The following is a 21,575-nucleotide window of genomic DNA, read 5'->3' as shown; positions in this document are numbered from 1 at the left end:
TTACTTGCAAAAATTATGCCCATTTTACCAGCCACTCATCTGGAACCATGGACATACCTTTCTGAAGTTTGAATAATACATATATCCTTATTTTGAGGGCCAACCTGCTTATGTTTGAATGATGGGAATAGATACACTGAGCTCCTTTAATTTCAGCCACAACCATTTAATTTGCTACTAAAGCAGCTGCTTGATTAGTCTTTTGGTACACATTGTCCCACAAAACTGTTATTTGTAGGGCTGGTAATTATTAAATAAAGGCACTGTTTGACATTACAAGACTGTAATTAGGGAGTGGTAGGATGCCACTGTTACCGAAAGTCTTGTAATGTTAACCAGGGATATGAGAGAACAAGGGTGCAGGAAGTTTAGCAATAAAATGCAAATGCATTTGTTCAGGTGGTACAGGGTAAGAAAGCTCAATCCAAAATGTCATGATCCAAGCATAGCCGCAACTCCTGACAGCCTCAGATAGCAGAACTGAGAAACGTCTTTACCTTAGGGATTTATTGCCAAGTCAGAGTGAAGAGTGGTAAGACTTGTGGACCAGACCACTTAATGTTTGTATTTATAGTGAAAACATCAACATGGTTTTAAACTGTATCTGATAATTTGAGCCCCAGAGAAGGCAGAACTTGAGAATTTAGTAACTTATTTTAGTTTGCCATTTCCTTGAAATTAAATTAGTAGTTGGGCAGAATTATTCATAGCTGTTGTTTCTATATTACTGCCTTTAATTTTTATCACATATGGTGAGTTCGCGGTGCAGGGAGTATAGTCTTTTTTCTTCTGTGGTGAACTTTAAGTATACTCAGAGGTTCTGCTTATTCAATGGAAAGGTGTCCAGGAAGAATATCAACGACCAGATAAAAGTTGGACCAAATGAATCTGGAAGGTAGCTAAAAGACATGGAAACAGGAAAAAGTCCATACATATTAGATGAATTGGACTTGGAATTTATAATCAAGAGGATTTAGGTTTCTAGTCAGAAATCTAGGGTGGGGAGCTTAGAACTGCTGAGAACCATGTATTTCGGACTCTGTAAAAGCTTGATGGATTTTGTGTGCATTGTTATGGATGACTAAGAACTGTAAGAGGGAATTCTGACACTAGTTTTATTTTTCAAGTTCCGTGCACATTTGCATCAGTCATCACTCTCTCTCCCCTCCCCGCACTCCTTTGAAGGACAATTTAAAGAAAAGTATCAGATTTAAAGTAAATATCTGGTTCTGGGTTAAGCAACTTAGCTCTAACTGCAGTTGATGGGTAGGATCAGAGGATGTTTCTTCCTTGGTCCACCTTGATGTGTAGAGAGGAATGATGCATGCTATTCTTCCCTGCCTTTTAGAACACTGTCCCCAGATCTGCTTTCCCCACATTTGCACACAGGGTCAGGACATCCAAATGTTGCCTATGTGTTGCAGAAAGTCAAGAAAACAGCTGTGCAAATATTGCATTCCTTTCATAGGTAAACACAAGGAATGGTGGATGTGGGGGATAGCATGTCATGAAAAAGGTTATGTGCAGATGCTTCTTTTCATGTGCTGGGCCAGATGTGGGAAACATATTGTCTGATTTGGTGCAGTCATGCTGCAGACTTAGTAGCTGAATACAATTTGACCAGGTAGTGGGGAATTTATGTGCTGAAATGTGGAGTTTCTGCGTACTTAATCATGGTTAAATACTTGGGAGTGCAGTAGGACCCCCATACTTACAGAGAATAGATTCCAAGCCCCCCCAGTGAGTGCCTGAAACCGTGGATAGTAGCAAACACTATATATTTCACACTATTTCCCTAGAGCTGTTCACTAAAACTGTGAATATCTCTAGGGGACACCATGCTTTTTGCCCTGGTACTAGCCAGCCTCATTCACATTTGTCTCTGAGTGAGGACAAAGTCTCTCGAGATATTTGTGTTTTTTCCACTTTTTTGGAGATCCTGTGCCCCTAGTCCCTGAGAATATGGAGGGCCACGATTAAGTGAAACCATAGTAACTGAGACAGTGGATATAGGGGGTCCCACTGTATCATGTTTGCACTAGTCTGTTAAACTGGTCTAATTTTAGACATTGGTTGGTTGATTGATTGATTATCTACTCTGCCCATTAGCCAGAATGACTTACTGGGTATCTTACAAAATATAGTAAGAGCAGCGTGCACAATAAAACAATAATATTAAATTAGACATACGTACTACAACAATAGCAGCAATAAAACACAGAGAAACCTTACAATAAAACCTCACAACAACCACAGTTCGATTAAATCAAAGGCACAGTAGCTCTAACATACAATAAATACCATATTAAAATATCTTAAAATTACTTTACTGATTAAAATACTGGGCAAATAAAAAGGTCTTCTCCTGGCACCAAAAGGAGTAGAGAGAGGGCACCAGGCAAACCTCTGGGGACATGAGAAGAGCTTAAAATTGAAACAGGTAGGAAAGCATCTGTTTTTTAGATTCATCTCAATGGTTCTTGCCTGTGCTACTGAATTCTTGCCCTGCTAAAAGGGCCAGCCTTTAGTAAATAAGTTTGGAATAAACATTATTGTGCTCCTTGATATACACAGATGTTTAATCTTCTTGGTAGCTCCCATAAAAGAGACCTGTGCTTCCTCTTTCATGGGTTGCACATTCTCCAGGGATCAGAAGATCCATGTTGTAAAAATGGAAAATCTAATGTCAGATTCTCCACACTGTATTTCCCATTGCTTTTTTATATTGGAAAGATAAATTTTGCCCTAGTGTTTCATATTTACTTATGCTCCATAAGTTTGATATTGCCTAAGCAAGGAAGTTGCAACAAGTGACAAAGCTTGAGGGAAGCTAAAAGGTTCCTTGTTGAAACTTTTTGTACCCCCAGTGAATGTGTCTTAGAGTTTGGATGAGTTATTTGGTTTGGCTTATTTGTTGTAAGATCTGTTGTCACTTTGCACCAGACAGAATGTATATTTATTTTAATTAAATTAAATGACAGTGCTATGTTTCCTTTTCCTGTAAAAAAAAGGTGGTGGTGGAAGGTGAGTGTCCCAGGCTGGTCTCCCCTTCCCCTTCCTCCAAGCAGATTAGGACAAAAAGCTTCTAATTAAAGGCTTTATTATGTTAAAACTGGCCAGCTAGACTGGCTTGGTGATACAAAAGAAGAGTGTTACAGTAGTTATTAATAAAAGACACCAGCAAAGTTAGAATAATAATGGTAAGAAGTTGATTGGAAACTGAACACCTCTCCTGCTCCCAGCAGAATAGAGAGAGCTCCACCATCAGGGTGATTCATGCTACTTTGCTGCCAGTTGAAGGGAACATCTGATGCTGCTCTGTTGCTCTGCTCATTTGATCTGATGCTGCATGATACTCATGTTAAGTCCATTATTTTGCAACTATTTTTAGTAACTGGATCTCTAATATATAGATACATCCTTGCAAGTGTTTTTATGGGTGAACTGAGCTGTTCCAAGCACACAGCTTGGGGAAGTAGGAAAAGTGGAAAAGGAGTGGTGAAATTCATTGTGACTTCAGACTTGGGACCTATTTAGATACGATGTTAAATACATGAACACATTTAGGGCACAATTGTATGTGTGTAAGGCCTACCATTGACACCAGGTTTCACCATTGGCTATGCAGGCTAGGGCTGATGGGAGCTATGACCCAAAGCATTGCAAGGAACAAAAATTGCTCACTCTTACATCAACCACTTGCTTGGACTTTGCATGCCTGGTATCACAAGTTCTACAACCTTGGCTAACATCACATCTTGTTCAGCCCGCAGATTGCTTCTTCTCAACATTTTTTCCAGTCTTTTTGAGTATGAGTGAGTTTGTTGGGTTTATACCACACCCTTCCAGCTAGGAATTGATGCTAAAAAAGGATCTCCCTGCATTCTCTATTGTGGATTGTTTCAACAAAAGAGGAAGGACGGATGGACGGACAGACAAAAAATGGCCTATGACTCCCAGCATTCCTCATAGAAGTCCTAGCCAGGAGTAAGAATATGGCACATGAAGAGAGAATGGCCCAGTGTTCCTCCTTCATGATCCTAATGAAAATCTACCCCTCTCCACGTCACTGTTAGCCCTTGGATGAAAATTGTCGTTGGTGCCAGCCCAGCAAGAGAAAGCCAGCCGGCCTGAGAAAGAGAGGTTTCTTTTTGATGTGGAATTTCTGCGACACAGAACAAGGTATAGAGGGACAGGGGATGTGTGAGAGCAACCTTTGTATTCTCTACACTCCTGCACCTCTTAGCCCTCCCCACAGAACCAAGGTTCAGGACCAAAACAGACATTTGAACCCCTACCCAGCAGATACGTTCTTTTGTCGTTTTTACACTCAGGACCCCCATTCTAGATCAAATCCCCCCCCCCCCACACACACACACACTCTCTCAAGTTAGGGCCCTGATCTGGTTTGGAGGCCCTGGCCGAGGACTGGAGTAAATATGCAATCAAGATGTAGCTGTTGAACCCAGATGAAAAGGAATGAATGTGTGTTGGCCCCCAAAGATCTCCTGAACTAGAAATTCCAATCTGTGTCAGCCACACCCCTTCACTGACTAGTTGTATCCCTGCTTTGCCAGGGTTTCTCCATGGAGCTGCTGTTGCTCTTGCTTCCATTTGTATTGCCATTTATCTCCAACATTTATGACAGGTGAATAACATTCTTTGATCTTGAGAAGGGATCACAGGCTCCCTTTCAGCCCATTTCAATCTGCAATTAACCCACTGATTGAATATGAAACATATCAAAGGTTGACGTGAGCTCTGCTGGAATAAGTGATCAGTATGTGATAGTTCTCTGATCTAGATGTATATTCTCTTTCAGTGTTCACTTAATGTGCGGTTGGTGTCAAGCCATAACCAAAATAGTTTACTAGTCATTTGAATTCCTCACAGTACCTGCAAAACCACGATGGAAAGTACATGCTAAGAGTGCCAGAACTGGAAAAATCCTAGTTCACAATCATGAACTTGCTGGTGGTTTTGGACAGACATTGTACTTTATGATCTCTGGGGCTTGTCCAAAATGTACTTAAACTTGCAACATATTTTAAAAAGATAATCTCGCTAATCAAAATGAATCAAATACTATGATAAATTCTGAGGACAGGATTCAATATTATTCATTGGTTTTCAAACATGTTCCAAATAATTCTTTGGAAGCTTATCAGGAATTCCCCAGTGAGAACAGTTTCCTACCCTTAACTCTGAAAGGGTAAACATTTTCATTCCATTTCATAAATTTTGCCAATGTCAGAGGGGGATTGCTTTTTTGCTGGGCATGAAATTCTTCACAAGACAGGACTCAGCCTTAATTGCATTTAACTGTTCAGTTACTTGAAGTCTTGTAGTTGAGGAGCAATTTGCAAATGACTGAAGGCCTTTCCATTAGTGAGCAACCTCATTCTGTACATGGCTGAGAAATCTTTCTCAGAACCATCTAGCTCTGTAACAGGCTGTGTGGCTGTAGGCAACAGGGAAACCAGGTCACCATTACAAGGCAGCATGGCCCAATTTCTCTTAAACTGAAAGGCCAGCTAACTGACAGGCACTTATTTCCCCAGAGCGTGTGGTCTGCACCAGAAGTATACGGTAATGTGATAAATAGGAGTAGTACAGTCAGAAAGGAAGCATGTGTATTTAGGATGGATTTTTTTTTCTCACAGCTTGCTGTGGAATGGAGTGTTATAGTTGTCAGAACCAATGTGTTTATGTGTCAGCTTTTTCATCAGAGATGCTGTGGGCTGGAGACAGGCAATCATCTATAAGAGAATGTGGCCAGGAGAGGCTTTGGTTCCCAAAGTGCATATGCACATTTCTTTTGCGCTACTCTCATCTCTGTTCAAACAAATTGTGCAGGGGTAAGCGCCCACCCCAACCTGTCCCACCAGACCAGGGGAAGAGAGTCTGATATTTATTGCTATGGCCAAGTAGCACAAGGAGGTCAGTTTGGTCTCCCGGAAAAAGGAGCAGCAGACCAAGCAGTGGCAGTGGGGTGGATTCACTTAAGCAATTCAAATCGCTGAATTAAAATCATGCTTTAAATCAGCAAGAAAACTATGGAATTCAAATGAAGGTTTCCGTTGAAACCTTTTTGTATGATCCCTGAGAAATGATTTGATTCCTCAATCATCTTAAGTCACATCTAAATGTATTGTTTACACCAGTGCCTTTTTTGTAAAAAAAAAAAAAAATGGTGCCAGAACTCACGTCTTGGGGTCACACTTTTATACAATGGTTGCCGCCAGCAGTAAGCACTCAGCGCGCAACCACACAACTGATCCCAAGCCGAGCAGCATCCCATGCCGAGCAGCGCCCTCACAATCAGCACCGACAATCAGCACCGACACACAAGCAGCCCACAGGCACCATGTTAATGATTTTTGCTGCCGACCTGCTATGCCCAACAGGGCGATTCACAATCACTTGGAAAAATCTGTCAAAAAGCGGTGCTGGAATGCTGTTCCGGTACGTTCTATGACAAAAAAAGCCCTGGTTTACACATCTTACATGAAGGCTTTGCATTTTTTGTTTCACCCTTTCTTTCTTTTTCTTGTAAAGAGAGGTTCAGAAGACAATTTTGTGCATGCCTATTAAGAAATAAGTTCTGTTGTGTTCAGTGGGACTTAGTCCCAAGCAAATAGTTCTAGGCCCACAGCCTAAATATGGGAATAACGGACACTTTTACACCGGTCTTCCCTTTTTCCCTGGATGGCCTTGGTGGATGACTCAACAGTACAAAAGCCTGCAAAACAAATTCACCAAGGCTGAAAGTGGAATGAGCATATGCCTCATAAATATGGATCCCTACCTCAGACTGCTTTCAGCTCTTTCAAAATCAAACCCAGGGAATCCTACACCCAAAACGGATTCCTCACACACCCCTAGTCTGAATGCCAAATTCTCTGCCAAATGCCAGATTTTGGAACTATGCAGCATTTCACATTCATGGACAACCCTGCATATATCCTTGTTGTTTTTGTTGTTGCTAATATTTTAATTGGAGCGTTATCTACAGAAAAAGAAACAGAAATGGAAAGGTAAGAAAGACACCCCAGATTACAGCATGATTTGTTTCAATAATGGCACCCTGTCTTCTTTTCCTTGGTAACAACATCAGATTATTTGAGCTGGCTTCTTCCCATTCCATTTATTTCCAGATCTGTGATACCCTCAGGGAATAGATTCCATGACAGCATTAACATTTGCTGGTGCTTTCAGTGAGTTTACAGTAGTTTGAAATCTTGTCTGTTACATAAGATGCTCTACTAGGGTCTGGTCATTTATGATTTCTCGAAGAAGGGCACCTGGGTATTGCATGCTCCCCAAATTACAACACCCCTAGGTACTATATGATAATTTGCATAGTTGTCAGCCCTTGACCTCATTCTCATTCAGTTAGCAGCCATTTCGTTACATTTCTAAGCTGAAAAGTAAGGTAATTTTCATCCTTGGAGAGTAGAATTCAAGTGCAGCTCTTGAGTGTGTGAGAATGAAGCATGTATTAAATGAAAGTACAAAAGACTGGCAGTGGACTTGCTGACATGATTTTCCAGATAAGACTTACATGGGTCTGAATAACAAGACTATGAATTAAGCAGTGTGGAACTCGAAAATCTTTCACAGAAACCTAGTTGTCTTATCAGAAATCTGTATTTACCTTTCTATACAGGATTTTGTGCCCTGGGACCTCATTATGCAGTTTGCTCATAAACAGCCATATAAAAGTTACCATATTTATATTCAATTGTACACAGTGCTGTGTATTTGATGAAATATTCACCTCCATATCCTCCAGGATCTGGTTAAACTAGGAAATACTATCAGTTGATGTGTTTTATATCAACCCTTACCCTTGTGTTATGAGATTGTTGCTAGTCTTAAGTATCTCTACTGTCAGTAGTCTCCAGAATGTGGCATTTAATCTGTGAGGGTAGAAAAACTGTGAAAGAGATGCATAAATGAATGGGAGTACCTTTATTCAAAGATGAAGCAGAGCTGTCATGACAAAGATTTGTATAATATATAAAGCCAGTAACTGTTAAGTAAGCTTTTAAAAGGGTTGAGTTTATCAGCCAGTTGAAACAGCCTTTGTTTAAAGAAATACTGTCCAATAAATGGGAATGATCCAGTCTTCTTCAATACTACAGTGTCCATGGAGGGATTCACAGTAATACACAGGCAATGGTGAACTGGTATAAGGGGAAGGCCAATGTGCATGCCCCTTGAAAAGAGTTAACTCTCCCTCTTTTTTCAGAGCCCTAGTCCTCAAGATGTTCCTGGTTCAAAGTAGGAGTAACTTGAGTAACCTGGCTTTGGCATCAAGTGATAATGGAGGCTCATAGGTGGAAGAGGGTGAACTGAAGGTCTGAAGGTGGATGGTGATAAGGACCCATGCAATCAGCCCCTGCCACATGGTGGCAGTACATGGTTGCCTTATGTAACCAGGAATCACATTTATGGTAGTAGCATCAGTGAAAGAACTGTGTAAGTGAAACTTACAGATGACCAAGGTGCAAAGCTCTTGTGATACAAGCTCTGCAAGGTGACCCATAGTTGTTCTGTCTGTCTTAGAGGGTGACAATGCATCTATGGACTATTGCAAATAGAATTATTTCAACTTTTAAAATGTTTCTAATTGGGTATTAGATACATGATACATGATTAGACACATGATCAGCTCTGCGCCCAAGTGGACATATTCCATTTCTGGCAGTATTAGTAATGGGCCCTGCATTAAGCTCTACTTTCTGTAATCAGCCCCATTCACAGTTGCCACTCTGAATCCTAGATTAACCCTGGAGCTTCTGCCTCAAAGAATCCCCTCACTTAGGGAAAAGAAAAGCACACCATAAAAGGAAACATCTTTTTCCTGGAGCTGGAAGATGCACTTTTTTCACCAAAGATCCTGAGTTTGGTGGCAAAAATAATGTTGCCTTGGATTGTACTAAACAAATAACCAAGGTTGGGGTGGACAGGGAGTCCTGGATTCCTGCAGCTCCTAATTGCCTTGAAGTTCTATGTTTACTTTTGTATATTCCATAAATCACTTGCAGGTCAATTTCTATCAGTCACAACAAGATCTAGCTGAAGATCAAGAGTCAGCTCTTTCTTTTATTAGCAAGTGCTATATCTATAAATAGACTGCTCAGCTTGATTTAGTTCCCAATGCAAGCATTTTGGACAAGGCCCAATTCTTCCTCTCCCTCTTTCCTCCCTTGGTTTTCTCCTTGTGTATACACCTGTGTGTAAAAGCCTTTGACGTCTCTTTTGAGAAGATCAAACGTGATATGAATGTTGCATCTTCTGTGGAACTGAAAGTAGGCCATGTCTAGTAGCTACCATAAGGAAATGCAGGCTTAGGAACTTTTTTCTCACAGCTACAGCTGCACAAAACTTCCTCCTTTCATGGCAATAAGAACTTGCCATTAATCTCACAAAATAAGAAGAAATTGATTTCCACTGTATTATGCTTCATTCCTTGACAAATATATCACTCAGCAGTAAACAGGTAGTAGAATCGTGTACTGTGCTCTATAATTTGGGATGTGGGACTTTTTTCCCACTAGCCAAACAATGGTCAGAGATGGCTGTGTGCCTGTACAAACACCATTAACAGCAACAAGCTCTGCTTTGTCAGGGTTTGCATGACAAGACAAGTGAACCTTCATGGCAAGATCTTCTGGTGGTCACCCACTTTATTGAGCAAAGATCATTTATAGCTTTGCTTTCCCCTTGCAGCTTGTCTTTTGACAGCTGACAGTGAAAAGTTAAGTCAAAAATAAACCTCTTCCAAGCTTCTCTGGGTGAGGCTGCCCATAGGAGTGGGCAAGTGTACACTTGTGAAAATCTGACTGGACATCCCCTCCAAATGGGGAATGTGAAGAAGTAGTTACTGGCTGTCAGAGATCATAAAAGGCAGACTTTTTTTTGGGGGGGGCACATAAAAAGGGAGGGAAATCACACTGAGCCAAAAAGGGGTGGGGGCTTACAACCATGATAGAGGGGACAAGGTGGCTGTAGAGCCAAGTCCCTTGGGATACCAGGTGGAAGACCAGTGGGCAGAGAAGGAGGGTGAATAATCCTTGGAGAACGCAGTCATCAGAACAAAAGAGAATTTTTCATTAAGGTTAGTATCAGTTTTATAGTAATGATTTTAAAATTAAATATCCTAGAAGTAACAAACTTGTTTATGCAAGACTCAGTTCACAAGGCAGTTCACATGATCATACAGCCCATGATGGCTTATTTAAGCAACATGGGCTTGTAAAATTTTGAATGTTCAAGCCCACAGTGGTCATGAATGTTCAAGTCACAGCCATGGCTTGTGGTGTCATCCAGACCTGGGATCTGTGGGTTATACAACACTTAAACAACTTTGTAAAACTCTAAAACTTTGCATGGGTTTTGTGAGGCTTGTTGAACCCTTGCAAAACACATGGTCCCAAGTTTCAAATGAGATGACAAGTCACAGCTTGAATTCTCAAGATAGCACCCAAGGGTGACACAGCTCTTTATGGCTTAAATAAGTCATGAGGAGCCCCAGCAATCTTGCATGCTTGGTTACAGTGTTTATGGAACAAATCATGTGAGATTGACCTGCATTTGGAGTTCACATGTCATGGCAAACAACCCTGTACAGTTTCCATAGTGCACAGATTTTTGCCTGAACTTACTAGTCAGGTAATTGTGTGATTCTACTCTCTGCTCCATCCTCCCACTCTTGCCATGCATCTCAGTCACTCCCAGAAATCTCCTTTATGCTATTTCTCCCTGTGGACCTCAGCAGCTTCATCCTGGTTATTCCACTGAGGTTTTGTGGCAATTTCTCCCTTTTTCCCCTCCTGCAACTCTGCAAGGCTTCCTAGTCACTCCAGCCCTCAAAAGAATTCTTATTAAATCATAATAAACACTTTCGCTTCAATTCTCTCTCCATTCATCTCTATTTCCAAAAGTAAATAGGGAGACTGGCACATCGCTCTGCCAATAAGAATAAAGTAGTTAATTCCATGTGTGTTGCTAGGAAGCTGAGGGTAGTAGGGAATGGATGGCTGAGTGGCCATTTCCATGATCACTCTTCCTTCAGGACTCTATGGTGTTTCCATACCAAAAATGGCAAAATGTAAATCCTGGGCTTGAGAAGCAGTGGTAAAGTGTGAAAAATATCTTGCTGATTCTCTGTGTGGTTTTGAGAAACGAAAGGTACCATGGAAAAATGCTACAAGGGGATCCAGACAACATGAAAGACCAACAAGGGTAAGAAATCTCTATGGCTTCTCATGATGTCCAAACCCAGCCTTTTAACCAAGCTGTGGTGAAGACTTGGCTGGCCATTTCACTCATAAGGAAAATAAAATAATTAGGAGAAGCAGAAATCTGATTTCACCATTAGAAATGGAATAGTTGGCTAGATCCAGCAGGGCTCTTGTCTTTACATTTTCCACACAGTTCTGTGCTATATCTCTTGTTTGAATTTGCATCCAGTGCCTTGGCTATAATTGAGTGCTCCATTATAGTGCAATGCATAATGATACAGGCAGTCAAGAGCTGTTGGTTCTGTATGTAGCACCCCTGTATTGTGAACCACTGAGCTGCAGGTGGCAACTTCTCAATGAAGCACCTTCCATATTTAGCACACCCAGGATGACCACTGGATCCTTCTGGGTAGGAAGGAGAGAATGACGAGCTTCCTGTTGCAGCTGAGTCTTGCTTGAGCAACAGAGTCCATCTGAGCTCCTATGTTTCTGGTCTCATCTATGGTCTTGCCTCCTGATCTTCTTCTCATCTTCCTGGTTTGTTCTTTATTTTGACTTGGTCTTCATTCCCTACCTCTGGCTTGTTCCTTGTTCCTGCTCCTCCTGGTTTGCCTTGGTTTCTGTCATGATTGAGGCTGGTCCCATGAATTCTGGCCCAGACTGTGGCCGTGACTCATACCTGACCAAAGACCAGATCTTTTATATACATCTTCCAGGACCAATATCAAAGATAAAACATTTAGCTGGGCACACAGTTCAGCAGAGATTCATTGATGAGAGCCCCATGGAGTTGTTTCTGTCCCTTCCCGCGGCAGCATGCTTGTTCATATACTTCTCGTTCTGGCCCAGACTGGTGTGAAGGAATAGCAAAAGCTGCTGAAACCAAGTTGCTCCCTGGTTCTCTCTCCATGGAGTGAACAAGCCGTGGTGATGATGATGAGACAAAGACGAGCACGAGAAACTGGTGACAGTGGCAGTGAGAATGCATGCTCACTGAGAGAGAGGCCCATTGTGACTGTATAGCCCAGGAATCTTGATATGTGTGTGTGTGGGTGGGGGATGGAGACTCACAAATTTATTTATTGAGAAAGCTTCTATGCCGCCCCATTCGCCAAAGCCTTAGAGCGGCTTACAACAATAATTAATAATAATATAAAACAATATAATATGATCGGAGGCGTCCTGGCCATAAAAATAAAATAAATAAATAATATTAACAATTAAAATGGCGTTTAAATAAAAAGGTCTTCGCCTGGTGTCGAAAAACAAATAACGATGGCACCAGGCAGACCTCTCTGGGGAGCGCATTCCATAGATTGGGCTCCACCACAGAGAAAGCCCTCCCCCAAGTACATACTCTCCTAATATCCTTCACGGAGGGTTCCCGGAAAAGGGCCTCTCCCACTGATCTCAAGGGGTGGGTGGTCACATATGGATGTAAGCGCTCCTTCAGGTAACCAGGACCCAAGCCGTTAAGAGCTTTATAGGTCATAACCAACACTTTGAATTGGGCCCGGACTTCAGTGGGGAGCCAGTGAAGCTGACGGAGAACTGGAGTCATGTGAACATAACGCCCAGTCCCCATCAGAAGCCTGGCAGCTCTATTTTGAACCAGTTGAAGTATCTGGACCGTCTTCAAGGGCAGCCCCACGTAGAGCGCGTTACAGAAGTCAAGTCGGGAAGTCACCAACGCGTGTGTCACTGTCGCCAGGCAGTCGTTCTCCAGGTAGGGACGCAGCTGATGGATCAGCTGAAGCTGAAAGAAAGCGCTCCTCGCCACCGCCGTCACCTGAGCTTCCAATGAAAGCTCTGGATTGAGGAGCACTCCCAAGCTGCGGACCTTGTCCCTAAGAGGGAGTGCAACCCCATTCAGGACTAGGTCAAGGTGTCCTTCCCCGAAGCCCAATCCGCCAACCAACAGGACCTCCGTCTTGTCTGGATTGAGCTTCAGTTTATTGGCCCTCATCCAGCGCATTACCTCGGTCAGGCACCGGTTCAGCACAGCCACTGCCTCACCTGGATTGGTAGAAGACAACGGGTAGAGCTGGGTATCATCAGTATACTGATGATTCCGCAGCCCACACCTCCTGATGACCTCTCCCTGCAGTTTCATGTAGATGTTAAATAGCAAAGGGGACAAAATGGATCCCTGCAGTACTCCATGGCATATCTGCCATGGCGCAGAGCCATAGTTCCCCAGCATCACCTTCTGGAATCGGCCATTGAGATAGGAGCGGAACCACTGCAAAGCAGTGCCTCCAACTCCCAATCCCGCTAACCTATCCAGAAGGATACCATGGTCGATGGTATCGAAAGCCGCTGAGAGTTCTAGGAGAACCAACAGGGACTCACTCCCCCTGTCTTTCTCCCTGCACATGTTATTGTACAGAGCAACCAAGGCAGATTCAGTACCGTACCCAGGTCTGAAGCCAGACTGAAATGGGTCCAGATAATCAGTTTCATCCAAGAGTGCTTGGAGTTGTCCCGCCACCACCCGCTCCAACACCTTGCCCAAAAACGGGATGTTGGCCACTTGTCTATAATTAGTGGCCATCTCTATATCCAGTGACGCCTTCTTCAGGACCATTTGGACTACCACCTCCTTTAAAGGGGCAGGTACCTGGCCCTCCCTCAGGTGTGAACCACTTCCAAGATCCAGGTCCCTGTCCCGTGCTTGGCGTTGTTAATTAGCCAAGATGGGCAAGGGTCCAATAGGCAAATAGTGGAACGTACTCGTCCATGCACCTTGTCCACATCATCAGGCCGCAGTAACTGAAAGTCATCCATCAATTTTGGACCAGACGGCGACATTGGTATCTCCCCAGAAGCCTCTGAGTCACTAGTGGAGTCCAGCTCGTGACGAATCTGAGCGATTTTCTCCCTAAAATGCTTGACAAAGTCGTTACAGCGGGCCTGCGAGGGTGGTACTGGGTCTTTCTTAGGGCCAGGAAGAACCAGCCCTTGCACCACCCGAAAAAGCTCTGCCGGACGGCATTGTGAAGAGGCAATGGAAACAGGGAAGAATTTCTTTTTCGCCGCCCTCACCGCCACAGCATAGACCCGATAATGGGCTCTTAAGTGTGTTCGGTCAGATTCATCCCGTGATTTCCTCCACCTATGCTCTAGACGTCTCCCAACCTGCTTCATCGCCCGCAATTCAGGTGCTACCAAGGGAAAGAGTGGACTCTGCCCGGCGGGAGAGGACGCTTAGGAGCGATCATGTCAATAGACCTGGTCATTTCTGCATAGCTCGACCAGAGCCTCGACAGGAGCACCAGTCTTGTCAGCTGGAAACTCCCCCAGGGCCTTCAGGAATCCATCCAGATCCATCTGGCTCCAGGGACCCACCCACACAATCGGGCCCGCACCCTTACAGAGGGAAAGGCCATTCTCGAACACAAACCTCATGAGGAAGTGATCTGATCATGACGTGTCAGACAAATTCCTCACCCTCAGACCACCCTCCTCCTGCCCCGTCAAGAAAACCAGGTCCAAAGTGTGTCCATGTTCATGGGTCAGGCCTGTGATATGTTGAGACAGCCCCATGGCCGTCATGGAGGACATGAAGTCCTGAGTCGCCCTGGTCAGACCAGTCTTGGCATGGTGATTGAAGTCCCCCAGGACGAACATCCTGTGAGTCCTCAACACCAGGTCCGAGATGATCTCCGTCAGCTCAGGCAGGGAGTCTGTTGGGCAGAAGGGTGCACGTACACCAACAGAATCCCCAATCTGTCTCGGTCGCCCAACACCAAGTAGAAGCACTCTAGCCCCAGCCTCAAAGGGACTGGAAGCCTCGTGAGGGAGATGGAGGCTCGGTAAACCAAAGCAACTCCCCCTCACCTCCCCTCCAGGTGTGGATGGTGCTGAACTAGATGCCTGGGCGGGCACATTTGAGAGAGGGAGACATCCCCCCCCCCAGGTCTCTGTTATGCAAGCCAGGTTGGCCCCCTCATCCACAATCAGGTCGTGGATGAGGGACGATTTATTGTGGACCGACCTGGCATTAAGCAGCAGCACCATCAGGCCCGTGGGGCGGTTGACAAGACTACCTGGAACCCTCTGGCTGGGGGTAAAACCAGAAGGAGGGACAGGTGTCAACCATCTTTCCCTCCTTCTTCTATGCAGACCTGTTAAACTCCCACCGCTGTAATGTCCATTGCCCACAACCACCCCAGTGGCAGTGCCCATGCGCTCCTCAGGTGACTAACTGTCGACATGGCCAGGAACGACTCCATAAAAACATTTTAAAATACAATAAAAACATTAAAACAATATAAAACTCCCCATCTACCCCCGATATAAAATTCCACCCACCGACAGAGTCCTTTGCCAGCCCAGCCCCCGCACGGCCACAAATGGCCACAAACGGTGGCGACCACCCTTTGGCCGTCGCCCTTCGGCCGCTGGCCCCAGGCCGCAACCGGCGAGTTAAGCCAGCACCCGCCTGCGCGCCCCGCCCCCAATCCGGTGTTGCTCTCATTGACGCCGGCGGGGGGCGGTGCAAGGACGGGCACTGGGAACCTGCCAGCTGGCAAGATGGCGGCACCCTCCTCAGCCGCAGTGATGGCCTAGCGCCCCCGGCCCCGGGATGGACCGGCAGTGGCCGTGGGAGCAGCGTCAGCTGGCCCCCGGGCCCTGCGGCGTGCCTCAGGTCTTCTGTCGGCGTGGGCCTTGGCGGCGGCGGCAGCAGCAAATGGGTTTTATGCAACAAAGTATACTTCTGGCCTTTGGACTTCTCTTTGGAAAATAGGGTAGCCTAATTTCTGGGCTAGGGTGTGAAGGTGCATAAGTTTACAGTTGTGCTTACAGCATTTTAAATGCCACATCATTTGAACACTGGCCACTGAAAAACTTTAGTTTAAGAAGTTTAAATCCGAAATAAAAGGAGTCTGGAACTAGAATAATCTAAGAGGCAGAAGATAAGCAACCAAAGAACTCTAGTGCTTGTTTCATGAAGTCAGTCCATCTAATGTCACAGTCAAGCACACACAGTTTGCATTATAACTCAAGGTGTACTCAAGGGTACCATGTAGTTCTTATTTTTAAAAAATTGGAGTCATGTAGCCTGAACTGTCATAGCTGTTACAGCAGAGAAAAATGGGCTGGATTTTTTAATCTAAATTGGCAAATAAGAAAGCAAGCAAGCAGGCAAGCCAGCCAGCAAGCAGGCATATTACAGCACACAGTGTTAACTACTCATCTACATTAGTGGCAAAAAGCAGCATGAGAGCCTCAAAAATAGAGACCTATCAGCTGTGGAGTCAAAGGACTGGGTTCTGAGTTGCACAGAACTAGGGAGCAAGTATCCTGCAAATATGAGTATCATTGCTAATTCAGAGCCAGGGGAAGTCTCCCCCATTCCCCCCCCACCAGGTCTCACAAATTCAATAATTTGTTTCTAATCAGTCTTTGTCCATCTTCTGGGCCAGCGCGTCCTCATACATCAAAGGCTTGCACAAGCATGCCTTTGTAACGAACACTGGACATACATCAATATCCTTCCCACCTTTGGGAGACCCTCATATCAAGTATTCTTGATGCTTTGTTTACCTATCCACAAAGGAAACAGTAGGGATAATTTTAAAACAACCAATGACTTGGGAAACTTTGTACTGAACACTGCTGAACTGGTGGTGGAACCCCAGTCTGTCTAGGGTAAGGATTCTTGCAATAGAATAGAATAGAACAGGAGCTGAAAGAAGCCTATAAGGTCATTGAGTCCAACCCGCCACTCCACTTCCACATGTGTTCACACATCTGGCAGCATTCTTAGTTCTGATTAGATTTGAACTTATATTTCAGTCAATGACATTGCATTGCTCCAATTGGAGAATATGTGTAAAAATATGTATATGGCAGCCCCTTAATGGTCTTGTTGTTTTTTAACTCAAAAGCCCCCCGTAAAGTGATGTTGTATCATTATGCAGTGCCATGCTAGGCACATTTGGGGGAAGGGGTGCATGGGGGTGGGGAGAACAGTGAATGGAAAGTGCCTGCACTGCTGATATGAGTGTGGTTTGCTCCCCCAGGCTTGGTTTTACTGAGCCTTCCATGAAAATTTCCACTGAGTCTCCCTCCCCAATACTGCCACCTGCAGGTGGAGTAAGGAAGTGTTGATGGGGCAGGGAGAGTATTTTCCACTGATCCATGATGCAAAGTACATTTTTAAGGGACTGGAACACTTAAAAATGGCTTTCCTCTTCCTCTGACCTCTCTTTTCTTAACAATTTCTTCTCGGCTTTAGACCTCCCTGTATGACCTAAATCCCCTGATAGCATTTTCATGGCTGCTGCAGTACCACAGAAAGTCTGAATAGTTTGGAACTAGGCATCTGAATGCTAAAGGACTTTTCAGTCAACTCGCACTATTAAATTAAACCTACACTTTTATCAGTTCATACCAGTTTCAGAGCCTTGCAATGGAAAGCCAGCAGGTGGCACCTGCTGGTGTTTTGTGCTTCCCTTGAGATATACAGCTTGTACAATAAAGACTAGGTATGATATCTTACAGTTTCAGGCAGAGAATAAAGCCTCTTTTTGGTGGATCATAGTAGAGTGTTGTTTGATTCAGGTGAGTATGGTTACTACAGAGTAGCTTCCAAAGGTATTGAGTGTCAGAGATAAGCATACTCAAGAAGGTACTAAGCACCTCTCCACAAATCAAGAGTGTTTTGATGGTTTCCTCCTGGGAACATCACACTCCAAGCCAAGGGTGTTTCTAAGTAATTAAGCAAACTGAGGTGTATGAATCTTGACTGCATTTTTTGTAGGAACTAGTGACATATATATTCCAGGATGGTTTCTGAGTTTAAAAATGGAATCTGAAGAATACGGGCCAAGGTGCCTAGCAGTCCTCCAACCCATGAAAGCCAACAACATGAAATGAAATAACTTTTTTTTTCTAATAACATTTCCTGTTTGTGAAAACCCCCATGTGGCTGCCACATTAGCTAGATTGTGCCCACAATTTGCATAATTACCCAAATGTGGAAGTAGAGATTCACAGAAATGATAAGATGCTGCCTTATGCCGTCAGCCTATTGGTCCTTCTAGCTTACTATTGCCCATAGGAGTGTGGAACCACTTTCAGCCTATAGGCCAAATTCGATTTTGGAGCAGCTGTCTGGAGATGCATTCCAGTGATAGGCAATGTCAAAAGCAAAAGAGTGGGACCAGAATATCAGAAGTACTGGCATATTTTAGCTTATTGACAATAAATAAGTCTTAGGAGATCATTTCAATATTTCAGAATTGGGATGGGGGGAACTGCACAAAAACTGGGAAATCACCAAACAATTGCTGGCCAGGGGAAGGAGCCATGGCTGTATGCAGAGCCCCGGAGGGCCAAACTGGGACCCCAGTTGTGCCAGATTTAGCCTCCAGGTCTGAGGTTTCCCACCCTGTCCTACTATCTAGTGGTGACTACCCAAGCTTTTAGATGAGAGTATTTCCCTGCCCTAGCTTAGAAAAGCCATAGACTGAGCCTGGGATTCATCCAGAGCAAAGCATGTGCTGTGCCAATGAGTTGTAGCCCTCCTCAGAGATTCCACCATGTGTGCCAACATGTGGGTGTTTCCTGCTTGAAGCAGCCTCTGTGCATTCTTGAGGCACTGGCTTCTGGGCTATGCAAAAGTGATCTGGCCTTAATTGTAACTTGTTTGAATTAGAAGTTGTCTCCACCTTAGAGATCAAAACCGGAAACATTCTGGCCCTTTTGCGTGAGGCACTGGGAAGCAGCTGTTTTTCAGACACTTTCTGGAAATGTTCAACTTGGCTTGTGTGGTCTGTTTGCATAATTTCTTTGGATAATTATTCAGCAATAGGAAGGGGATACCTGAACAGATGCCCTAGATATAGTTGGATCAGAAATAACAACACATTAATAAACTCCCCCCTCCCGCATTTTTTATTATATTTCTTTTACAGCTGTTCAGCTTTGTTTCCCTGCCCACTGATGTCTTGGAAATAGAGGTGAAGGACAAGTTTGCAAAGAGTCGGCCAATCATCAAGCGTTTTTTGGGGAAACTTTCCATGCCTGTGCAACGGCTGCTGGAGAGACACGCCATAGGGTAAATCTTGGTAGCACTGCTTTCTGTTTGCTATGATCACTGCCATGATCAAAAAGAAAGTGATAATTGCCACTTAAATGACACGTTTTTTAAAACACTCAAAACAACAGCATTATCATTGTTGTTTTTCGGAAGAGAATTGTAATATAAAGCTGATTTATCACTTTGATGTTGAAAAATAATGCTGAATGTTCTGTGATTTGTAACTGTTGAACTGGAAGGGATCTTGGAAATAATCTCATCCAGCCCTTGCTCTAGTCCAATCCCATGTTCACCTGTAGTACAGGAGTCTACTACCATTCTTACAGTTGCCTCTCAGGTGGGCATTCAGCCTCTGCTTCAAGACTTGCAGCCAAGAAGAAACAAATGGAACTAGGGCAGGCTGTTTCATTGCCCAGCAGCACTTAGAGTGCTGAAGTGTCTTCTGCTTTCTTGCATTTTCCACATGGGAAAGTTCTGCTGCAACTAGACATGCTGTTAATATGCGTAACCATTTGATGATCCTTAATTTTTTTTTTTGTTCTTTAAATAACTGATGGGGTATTCCAACAAATCTGGGACTGCAGCAGCTGTGAATGGGGGCTTTAACCCTTTCCCCCTGCTACAGTCCCACAGAAAATTAGCCCCCAAACTGCTGTTTACCAAAGGAAATGATCAGCAATGGGTGAAATTCTTTCAAGTTACTACTACTTACCAATTATTCTTCATGAAAGGATTAACCAATAGGCTATCCTCAGTAGGGTTCAACCTCCTGAGATGCCCTCTTGTTCATTGTTTTAAATAAGAACTTATTGAACTTGCAAATGTCTTCATAACTGATTCACAAAGAATTTGATTTTTTTTTTAACATGGAGGAAAACAAAATTGATAGATTTGTCAATTTTTCATGGAGACTTCTTTCGTCCAATGGTATACTTCATGTAATTCGGAGGTGGGTAGAGACCTGTTCTACCCTGCAGATGAAGGCACGATGCGCTCCAAAGCTCAGGGAACCAAGGTTCAATTTTATGCCAGGAAGTACTTCCTGACAGTTAGGACCCTGAGGGAATGGAATGGGCTTCCCTGGGAGGTGGTTGAGGCCCCATCACTGAGGGTGTTCAAGGATAGGCTAGACATGCACGTGGTGGGCATGTCATGAGCAGAGCCGGCTGGAGCTGGCGGTCAGACTAGATGGCCTGAGAGGCCCCTTCCGACTCGCTCTGTTTCTGTGTTTCTATGTCATCGTTAATAGAATTTAAGTTACTGCTGAAAACTTGTTACCAGTTACTGATTTTAATAACTAACAATAGATTTTCTTGGTAGCTGTTTTTACCTTTTAATGCTATTTCTATTGTTATTTTAATGCAGTTTGAACTTGCCCCTAAGGAGGAGTGGTATTTAAATAAAAGAAGGCCCTTGATTTCTGATGGAAAATTAAATGACTGAATGTCAGTGATCAGCTTAGTCAATCAGAAAATTACTTAGTGGCTGACCCAGCTTCCTAATATTTGTTATGTTGTTGTTGTTGTTGTTGTGTGTATGGTGTTAATTTTTTTCTAATCCACCCCTTTTTGCTATCAAGGAACTCAAGGCAGTTTCTATAATTCTCTTCTCAATCTTATCCACACAGGTGAAGTAGGTTGGGCTGAGAGTCTGTGACTGGCCCAAAGTCACCCAGTTGCTCCATGGTTGAGCTGGGATTAGAACCTGAATCTCCTGAGTCCCAGACCCGCTCTCTTAATCACTACACCACAGACTTGGAGTATAAAACAGCTGGTTATTTCTGACTTGCCATACCATTGTGCCAAAGAACATATGCACTGGATGAGGTTAATAGTACATCTTTCATTGCAAAACAGAAGCTTATTTAGGATCCATGGACATTCTTGCATTCAGGCAGCTTACAGTGCTAGGGCCAAAAGAACCATCATTGTGCTTTTTTAATAACCTTTTGATTGAAGCTTTGCAATAAATAGCATTAATCGTTTGCATTGCATTAAACTGCAGTAAATAAAATGATTACCAATATGCTGCCTGGTTTCTTACAGGGACAGGGTTGTGAGCTACACTCTGGGACGTAGGCTGCCGACAGACCATGTCAGTGGTCAGCTGCAGTTTCGGTTTGAGATAACTTCTTCAATCCACCCAGGTATTTTTCCACATTTCAGCTTCCTACTTCAAGAAGTACTTGATTTTAGATTGGGTTGGTTCAGACATGGTTCAGGTAATAGGGAACAAGATTTTGTTAGTTTGTGGACTCCTTTTCCTTTCCTCTT

At 43.8% G+C, this 21,575-nt stretch overlaps 1 protein-coding gene across 1 annotated transcript in view; it reads left to right on the top strand.

Annotated features, from left to right (window-relative positions):
* The window catches only part of HECW1 (HECT, C2 and WW domain containing E3 ubiquitin protein ligase 1), a 145,697-nt gene that overhangs the window by 41,538 nt on the left and 82,584 nt on the right, over nucleotides 1–21,575 (top strand). Inside the window, exons 6-7 of the mRNA XM_044419120.1 lie at nucleotides 19,178–19,320; nucleotides 21,348–21,448. Coding sequence (XP_044275055.1) covers nucleotides 19,178–19,320; nucleotides 21,348–21,448 — 244 coding nt within the window. The remainder of the gene's footprint in view (nucleotides 1–19,177; nucleotides 19,321–21,347; nucleotides 21,449–21,575) is intronic.

The sequence above is a fragment of the Varanus komodoensis genome, unplaced genomic scaffold (genome assembly GCF_004798865.1).
Source record: "Varanus komodoensis strain SLA01 unplaced genomic scaffold, ASM479886v1 scaffold10, whole genome shotgun sequence".
In the NCBI taxonomy this organism is placed as follows: domain Eukaryota; kingdom Metazoa; phylum Chordata; class Lepidosauria; order Squamata; family Varanidae; genus Varanus; species Varanus komodoensis.
The sequence above is the reverse complement of the archived record's forward strand: the minus strand, read 5'-3'. Positions and strand labels throughout refer to the sequence as shown.